General features: G+C 43.3%; 1 protein-coding gene across 1 annotated transcript; it reads left to right on the top strand.

The window, feature by feature from the left end:
- Nucleotides 1-1,996: 1,996 nt before the first annotated feature.
- Nucleotides 1,997-7,900, top strand: C922_02447 (serine/threonine protein kinase; the record flags this gene model as incomplete). Its single annotated transcript, XM_008818046.1, has 1 exon — nt 1,997-7,900. One exon carries the CDS (start codon nt 1,997-1,999, stop codon nt 7,898-7,900), a length of 5,904 nt encoding a protein of 1,967 aa, XP_008816268.1.
- Nucleotides 7,901-9,761: the final 1,861 nt, after the last annotated feature.

Here is a 9,761-nt window from a genome sequence, read left to right as displayed (position 1 = left end):
TGAATGAAGGTGATTTTTTTTTTCTTCTTTTGCCACAATAGTATAAACATTTGTTTTTAATTGTAAAATTCCAAAATTGAGAGTGCGAGAGAGAGAAATACATGAGAAAGCGAAATAATGAAAAAAGGAAAAAAAAAATAAATAAAATAAAACAATTCTATTAGTTCTGACCGAATTGTAAATAACAACATTTGTTTTGTATTGTATGTTTTTGTACGTACTTACACGTGGATGTCCACACATATATACATTTATGTGTGTGTATTCGCAGGTATCTAGGCATGTATGTTGCATTCGTATACTTGCACTTTCGCGCGAGTAGACAGGAATTAATCTTTTTGCAATGCTCCATACTTGCACAAGTGTTTGAACAGTTGGCCAGTTTACGGGTTGACCAGTTGGCCAGTTTGCCGGTTGACCGGTTGACCGCTTAACCGCTCAACCGCGTAACCGTGTGCGATTAATGCACAAATGAAATCTTAACAAAAATTAAACGCTCCTACTTATTTCCATTTCAATAACTCTGCATCAAAAATGATAGTTTACTTTCTGTACAACTACATTAGCTATAGTTTTTATTTTGTCCTCTTTGTTTTGTTGTTCTTTCTGCAGTTGTAACACTTGCAATGTGGCCAACTGTATTGGAGCTAATGATCTTTTGTTTTGTCTAAATTTATAGAGTTTGTGATTCATTTAATTTTTAATCTTGTCCCTAATATTTACGCCACTTATAGCTCAGTTTTAATTTTTTCTTTTTCTGTTCCGCTTGTTAGGCGCCCCTTTTGCCATTCCGTGCTAATTCATGCCACTTCGTCTCCACGTCGTTTCGACGTCGTTTCCATTTTTCTATCCCCCCTTTTTTTTCGTAGCAGTCCACTCTGCAGTAGCGCGTCAATTGTATACCCCTAAACAATTTTTTGTTTAAGCCCATGTAAATTCGTTACCATATGTCTATGTGTTAATTTTTAATTTTTGTTTACGTGCGTCATTTTAAGTTCACTAGCCTTATCTTTCATTTGTTGTTTTTGTTTTTTTAACACATATATATACATACCTATATGTGTTTTTTTTTGTTTTTTTTTTGTTTGGTTTATCTCTGACTGTTTTATTAATTTGATTAACCCCTTTGTTTGGTTGTATTTTCTTGCGTCAACAAATATGTAGAAAGAAAATACTACAAAAAAAAAAAAAAAACGAACAAAAAAGTGTAAAAAAAAAATCCGAGTGTACGAAAAGGTACACAAAGAGGCTTCAAAGGGCTGTAAAAAGGATACAAAGAGGCTGTAAGGAGGCTGCAAAGAGGTATACAATTGTACAAAAAAAAGAAAACCACACACATAAGCACTTCACGATATAAGCATCAAGGTAAATGAACTACAGAACAAAATAAAAAATACGATAATAGCTTCCACATGAGTTCTACACAAACCTGAAGCAGTTCTGAAAAGAGAACAAACAGAAAAATAAATTAAAAACACGTATGCATACGGCAGCTGTGAGAATACGTTGACCAACAGCACTGGAACAGTTCGACTAAATGTAAACAGGTTAAAAAAGCTGTTTCATAAAATACATATTTTTGACGAAGCGAAAAAATTTCAGAAGAGGAATATAATTTAAAAAAAAAAAAAAAAAAGTCCTTTTCTGCGGTGAGTGTATATTCAACGCTGTACATGTATGTGTGACGAAGAGTTGGAAAATCAACACGAGCAGATAAAAATATTAATGTGTGTATATGTATTATTGCGTGTACACATATCTATGCATGCGTGCGCGTTTGAAAGGACAGTTTTTACCACCTGCACGTCCACACCCGTAGATATAAGCCAATTTCGACGCTTCTACAACAGCGGACTTGGAACACCACATTGTTGTGAAAGAGCGCATCCTCCACCTCAGCAACAAAGATAGAAGAACAGGAACAAATAAACAAACACACAAACAAACAAACGAACAAATATTTTCTCAAAAAAAGTAAAAAGAAAAAAAAAAAAACATGGATTTTCCAGATATGAAAAAGAACCCTAAACCGTTGAATAATAACAGCAAAGACAACCCCGAATTTGCTGATAATTATTACAAACGGAGTTACATAAAAGGGAGAAAAAATGAAGAAATTAAAATAGGGTCCAACCTGTCCACGAACAATGACGTTTTACAACTACCCAGCGTGCTCCACAACCAAATTAGGATAATACGGACAAATGAAAGCTGCTTTAAAGACTACGTCGTTTTGAATAACCTAGGAAAGGGAACATACGCCCAAGTATGGAAGGTGAAGCATAAAGTTACGAACGAAATATTTGCAGCCAAGTTGTTACAGCCAAATCAATTTCCGAAGGAATCATTTAACCGAATCGTTGAAATGTTTACAAAAGAAATAATCAATCTATCCATATGTCAATGTCCTGGAGTCATCAAATTACACAAAGTTATAGGAGGAAAAGAAGGATGGATATTAATACAGGATTATGCAAATGATGGCACCTTGTGGAAGGAAAATTTATCCAGCAATATGTCTGAAGCCTTTCTCTACTTCATTCAACTCTTACAAGGCATGTGGTATATCCAAGACATGAATATTGTTCACAGAGATTTAAAACCAACAAATATTTTAAGATACGATAATAAGAGGATAGTCATAGCGGATTTTGGATGGTCCGAACATATCGATTCTTGCAATTTACACCCGACGGAATGGCCAGGGACGTTAGAAATTAACCCCCCAGAGATACTCAGAAATACGGGACCCATGACGGAGAAAATTGACAACTACGCTCTTGGGATGAATATGATTTTATTCATTTCAGGAAGATTCGTCTGTCGACAGAAAGGAATCGAATGCTCAAAAGTCGCGCAAACTATTTTGAAAACTGTGCATAATTTGAGACACTCGAAACCCCCTAGCCGATTCAGGGAAAACCTGAAAGCATGGGACTTATTCGTCAAGTTGACTTCCTCCAACCCTAGTGAACGATTAAGCCTGCAGAATGTGCTGGACCACCCCTGGGTGACAGAGATGTTAAACAATTTTAGCCTGCAGAATTCGAAGTTCCTGTGGCATGAGAAGGTTAAGAGCAGGTGGATTTACCTCCTCTCGAATAACTGGAACTTTTTCAAGAACATCTCCTCCATTTCGCCCAGCGATGTGAGCGGAGGGAGCAGCGCAAATGGGGCCAATACGCCGAATATGTCGAGTGGCTCCACTACAACCCACGCGGTCTACTCAACCAACACAGTCAACACAGTCAACGCACTCGACCCAGTCAAAGCAGCCAACACAGTCAACACCATTCCACTCAGCGCGAACGGCAAAATGAAGCAGAACGGCCAACGAGACAAGGACGACGCTTCTGCTTCCAAGGGAAACAAAAACGCAACCGTCGTCATGGACGCAGACACCCCCAAGGACAAAACTAGTAACAATAAATATTCACATGCCTGCCTCAAAAACGACTACGAAATTCTCTACTATATGATGAAGAATAATTTTAAAAATAGAATAAACTGTTGCTCCGTGAAGAAAAATAGCGACCCCTGTAACTCCAAAAGCAACAACAGCGGAACGAAGCAAAGTAGAGAGGCCAGAAGTGCGGTCAAAACCGACCACAGAACAATCACCAGCAGCTACAACAATGATAGACTCTTGAACAGGGGGGGGATCGCTGGTCCTACTGCCACGTCTCTTCATCATAATAGCTACAGTGCACATGGGAATGCCGACGCCCTGCATGGATCCCAAGCCGCGTACGTGGAAAACACCAAGGAGGATAACTTTCTGGTCATAAACGATGGCGCGGAAAATCCCAGCAAGGACAATCTTGGGAAGAAGAAAAAGGAGGACCATATCACGAAGGAGGAAAATGAACCAATCGTGATAGACGACGAGGAGGACGATGAAGTAGACGAAGCAGATGAAGTAGACGAAGCAGATGAAGTAGACGAAGCAGATGAAGTAGACGAAGCAGATGAAGCAGATGAAGCAAACGAAGAAGACGAAGCAGATGAGGCAGACCAAGAAGACGAAGTAGACGAATCAGATGAAGCAGACCAAGAAGACGAAGTAGACGAATCAGATGAGGGAGGTGACGTGAGGGACAACTGTTCTGTGCACAACAATTACTCGCGCAAGGAGAAACAGGCACCACATCGTGCCAGCCTCAGGGAAGAATCCAAGAATGGAAAAGTTAGCCAGGTCAGTTATGCCAGCCAAATCGTCAAAAAGAAAGGCACTTACCACGAAACGTGTAGCGGGGGTCACGATGACGAGTTCCTGGATGAGCAGGTTCGAGACATCGAGCTGGGGATCACCGAGGGGGAGGAAGCGAGGGATGAAGGCGATGCGGAAGAGGAAGACGAAAACGACGATGATGAAGATGATGAGGAGGACGATGAGGAGGAGGCGGATGAGGGGGACAACGAGGAAGATGAGGACCACCACGACGAGGAGGAACAAGAAGAACACCACGGTCGAGACGACCGCAGCAAAAATGAGCACAGTCACAACCGAACAGTGGACAGCAAAAACAACCCAGTCACCTACATGAAAAGCGGGAGTAATAATAATCACCTGAAAAGTGTACCGGAAAAGTGCTACAGCAGGAGCGACACATACGATGATTTTTTAAACTACAAGGGGAAAAAGAATGTGCTTAGGTATGGAAACACCGTAGAGGGGATCCACAATGGCAACGGGAAAAGTTCTAAGGAGGGAATGGCCCCAGATGAGGATTCCCTCTTTCAGGAAAGAAATCGTATTGTTAGCATTAAGTCATCCGACGAGAAGGAAGAGGCGAGTCGCTCCAGCTGCAAAGACGCTTTGGACAGCAAAGCATCGAAATGGTTTTGTGCAAAAAAGGATCAACAGATGCTAACGGAGCAGTCAGTGAGTTATACAAAGAACACGACGACCCATATGAGGAGATTTCAAGACGGGCTTCTTACCTTTAGTGAGTCTAAAAATCTGAGATTATCGAAGGACCAAACGAAAGGTGAGTTGGCGGAAAAAATGTGCGAGAGGGACACCACCGGGAACATGAGAAGCTCGCACAAAGGGGAGGAAACCAATGGGGAGGACACAGAGGAAAAAACAGATAGCCAAAAGAGGCCATGCAAATATGAAGGAACACGAGAAAGGAGAGTGTTGGACCTGGAAGATCTCCAACCCCGAGGGAACAAGTGGATGCAGGGGGAAGACTCACCGCCATATGACGACGCAATGGAAGGTGAAGATGATGATGACGATGAAGATGACGACTACGATGAAGAGGAAGCCCATGAGGACGAAAATTACATCAAAATTTACGCCAACAACTTCAACATCGACAAATCAGGGAAGCAAAGAAAGTGCGCCAAGAAGACAGAGTCCTTTTCCAACAAAGTGAATTCAATATTGGAGAATTCGAAGGAACTAAAGAAGAAATTAAAGAAAAATTTATCCAGTTTGTACGAAATGGGTTTAAACGAAGGAGAGGAAGGGGGCCACATGGCCGCCGCGTATGAAGAGAAACGTTACCAGTTGGACCCTCCCAATCCGGAAAGTATCATCACCTGCAACGGAATCCGCACTGGCAGCCGAAATGGCAGTCGCGTCCAAGTCAGCCTCAATCAAGAAAAGGTCCCAAACATAAGGGGCCAAGTCGGTAGCAAAATGGACAGCAAAATGGACAGCAAAATGGACAGCAAAATGGACAGCAAAATAGACAACAAAGAGGGCAAAATACGTTGCACCGATTTCGGGCCGCACCAAAAAAGGATCACCTCCCTCTACGCAAATTCTGAAGCAATCCAAATGGACATGAACAAATTGGGGAAGCACATCCATGATGAGAATACCTTGCCGAAAAAGAAAAAAATTGGAAATAATTCTTTCTTAGTAGCGGAAGGGAAAACTAGTGAAAAGGTGCACTATGACTGTGAGGAGAATATGACAGAAGGGGAAGGTCACATCATTGCAGATAGAACAAATTCGTGCCAGATGGAGAGATTAAATAATAAACAAGAATCATTTGACTGCCCCACCCATTTGAGGGGATACTTCAACAAGACTACTCCACCCACTGCGTCAGACATTGGTGGGAAGATGGAAAAGCCGAGCCACCTTTCCCGAAACGTCATAGACAGCTGCCTCAGGTATATGGAAGACTCTCGAGTAAAAAACAGCCATCCAGGCCGCTTTGCTTGCTATGCGGAGGGGGAAAACGTAGCACACAAGGGCAAAAAGAGTCACCCGTTTCGAGTTAGGAGAAGTGGTGACATAGAAAAAGTGAACAATAAGTTTCCGATGAAAGAGAGCGAACAGCTGAGCCGAACAAATTGGGAAATTTTTTCAAATAAGGATCAAACAAGAGAATGCGTCAATGTTCACATGAACCTTGACAAGGACAATGACGATAAGAGTCAGCGCTTGGGAAATAAAAAAAGCACATCCATCGAAGCAATGGCGAGGATGCCGTCCAAAAATAACCTCTCCAATTATAGCATTAACCACCGTGGTACTAACAAGGGAACAAATTACGAATATGAAAATGATTTCTCCTCCATCCTGAACAAAAAAAAATTGCACCGGGAAAATAACCTCAACAATGATGTAGAGACAGTCACAAATCGTTACGTGGAACAAATAAAAGATACTCCTAAGGATGGAAAAAACAGCAGGCGGATCTCCATCAGCACCATCTTTCCAGACGACATCAGACAAAGTAATAACTCCAGACAGAGTAATAACCGAGGGAATAGAAATGAAAAAGATTTCTCCTCCAATAATGACCCCACCACCCATCTGTCAGACGAACCCAATAGCAGCAACGACACAAACGATATTATCATTAATAATTTTATGAATAATACAAAAGGGGGTGGCAACTATGATAGAAGCAAAAAGACGGCGGAACACCATCTGACGGGAGTCAATCTGGGCCAATTCGACGCAAAAGGAAAATACGACCCCTCTAGCGCAGACAAAAGACACAATCACTTTGCCAGCAAGAAGGGCTACGACAAGAGCGAGCACTACTACCCAGCCAATAATTGGAGAAAATTAGCCGAACGCAACAATCAAGGTGACACACGAGGTGGCAGCTTCCCCTCCATGGCGAATTACGAAACCAGTTACGAGGAGAATGACTGTAATAGCAGCAGCAGGAGTGTGGACAAGAGCGACCCTTTGAGTTTTATGAGAATGTTGAAATCGCTGGGCGGTGAGGAGCACTGTGGCAACTGGATGAGCAGCACGAGGAGCAGAAACGGAAGCCGAAGTGACAACCGCAGTCGGAACCCATTTGTGGCGGCCAAGGAGCGGTACGAGGACCTACTGTTGGGGGACCTCCCCCAGGAGGGGAAGACACCGAGCGAGAAAAAAGCCTTCAAAGCGGCGGGGAAAGAAAGAAATTCAATAAACCTTCAAATGGAAGGTAACGCAGCGAACCAGGGTACTCTGTCCCATTGCGCCGTGCGAGGGAATAAGACGTTCGACGAAGTGCATCGTGGTCAGGCCGTCAGCACGCATGCCAACTTGGAGGGAAACGAAAAAGGAGGCGAAAGACGAAGCCAGAGCCGAAGCGAAAGCAGAAGCGATAATCGGAGTGACAGCCGAGGTGGAGGTGCCGACAACAAGCCGAGCGCGTTTCTCCACCCAAGCAGCTACACCAAGGCGACCATACAACTCGACGAAACCATTCGCGATAACTTTAACAAAACGTCCAGCTCCTCCACATATGACTACAGCGATTTCGATTTTCATTGCTCATCCAACAAGGACAACATTGTGGAGTCATTCAGCACCGACTATAAGTTAACCACGGCCAGGGAGAAGGTTGTTATGCCGAGGCAGAAGAAGGAGGAGAAGCAGGAAAGGCTCTGCTACCACCAAACGGGCGCCAGGTTTCAGGTCCCCAATTAATACTTTAATGATTTGCGAGGGAGACGATTCGCAGGAAAAAAGGGATTCACGACCGGAGGAGAGAGATGGAGAAAACACAGACGGGCACACGACCATTTTCAAAGCACCCCCCAGAAAGAAGACACCACATGACGGCTTCGACATGCCACACCAGGAAATGCAGCTTCATCATAGGTGACACTTCCACAGACGCCTCGGGTGAGGGGTAGCCATTTTTTGCGCTTCTACTTGTGAGAATTGCCCAGGTGGAATATTCGCACTGGAATAGCTACCAGGGAGCATGCCCTCAAAGAGTGTCTCACAGGGGAATCCTCCCTCGAGGCTCTTCACGGGTCCGCGTGAGTAGAGAGTGACAGCTGAGTAGTCCGAATGGTAAGGGGGGAGAGGCAATAATGCCCCTGACAGCGCAAGTGAGAGCGATGATGAACAGAAAGTATTAATAATGGATCATGCTGAAATTGCCCATGGGAGCACCCAGAACGGAGCGACGCCACAGGTACATACAAAGGACAGACGAAAAGTACACCTTCACAAACCCACGCACATTTGTGCATTCTTATCCTTCCTTTTTCTTCAAAAAGGAAAAAAAAAAAAGGGGGGGTTTTTAATTTTTCTTTTTTTTTTTTTTTTTCTTTCCCAGTTTGTTTTCATTATAAACTGTTTCTGCTAAAATTTACACACCTATTCGTAAAAGAGAAAAAAAAAAAAAAGGACTAAAAAGAAAGTTGCGATGAATGGTTGCTTGCCTGCTTGCTTCCTTGCCTCTTTGCTTCGTTGCTTCTTTTCTTCCATGCTTAGTAATTGTTTATTTGCAAAAGGGGCGCTACAAATCATGTGGAAAATTTTATGTCTACACAAACTTATCACGACGAACACGGATGATTCTTTAAATGTTACGTAGAAATTGTTTAGTACAAAAGGGAAAGAAGTAAAGGGTGGTCTCTTATAATATGGGGAGAATACTCCCTTAGCCAGTCGCTGCATAGTCATCGATCTCTGTGCCACATACACGGAGCTGTGTTGTTCGTGTAGGCCAGGAGTAGGCGACATCACCCAATTTGGTGAAAATGTGTTTGAAGTGGCTCATTAGGATGTGTTCTGCCTTCGACATGGCAAGGAAGGTGTCTTTTTCTCTTCTTTCTTTTTTTTTGCACATTATTTGTGGATACCTAGAATATAGCCATCTAATGTTTCTCTTGTGTAAGGATTCCCAAAGGCATATGGATCAGTGGCAACGGTTAGCAATCACGCCAAATTGTGCAGTAGCGCAACTGCGTAGCTGCGAAACTGTGCCGTTGCTTGCCTTTTCATTTGCACCCCCTCCATATACAACAATATTACCCACTGTATGGGCACACAATATGAGGAAGGAACCACTTGGGGGGCATTGCAATGAAAATGCGTGTATATTGTGCCCAGTTGGGATGGGCCAAGTGACAGCCCCCTTCTCCCACACACATGGGTCAAAACTCTAGTGGTTAGTATACAAAAAAAAAGGGGACGAAACTGCTCGTTTGCATTGAAGGTCCTGGAATTGCAGGGAAACTATGCACATATGGGGGGAGGGGACATAGGCGTGAAGCCATCGTAAGTATTCAAATGGGCGGACACCAATATCGGGGGGAACGAACGAACGCTTGTATGTGCATACATCCTCGCGGATGACACATTTTTGGGGGTATCTCCTTTTGTACCCTTTACACGCATGTTCACATTGTATGCGCCATTTTTAGCGCGGCATCAATCCTGGATGACACTCTCGTGGCTAGGAAAACCTTGTTCCCGTTCAGCCCTAGAGGGAAGATAAGCCCACAGCACATTATACGTAGTGAACGCCTCATGCCTGCGCATGGTCAAATAT

This window comes from Plasmodium inui (assembly GCF_000524495.1).
Source record: "Plasmodium inui San Antonio 1 unplaced genomic scaffold supercont1.8, whole genome shotgun sequence".
Lineage (NCBI taxonomy): Eukaryota > Apicomplexa > Aconoidasida > Haemosporida > Plasmodiidae > Plasmodium > Plasmodium inui.
This window is presented reverse-complemented; position numbering and strand designations above follow the sequence as displayed.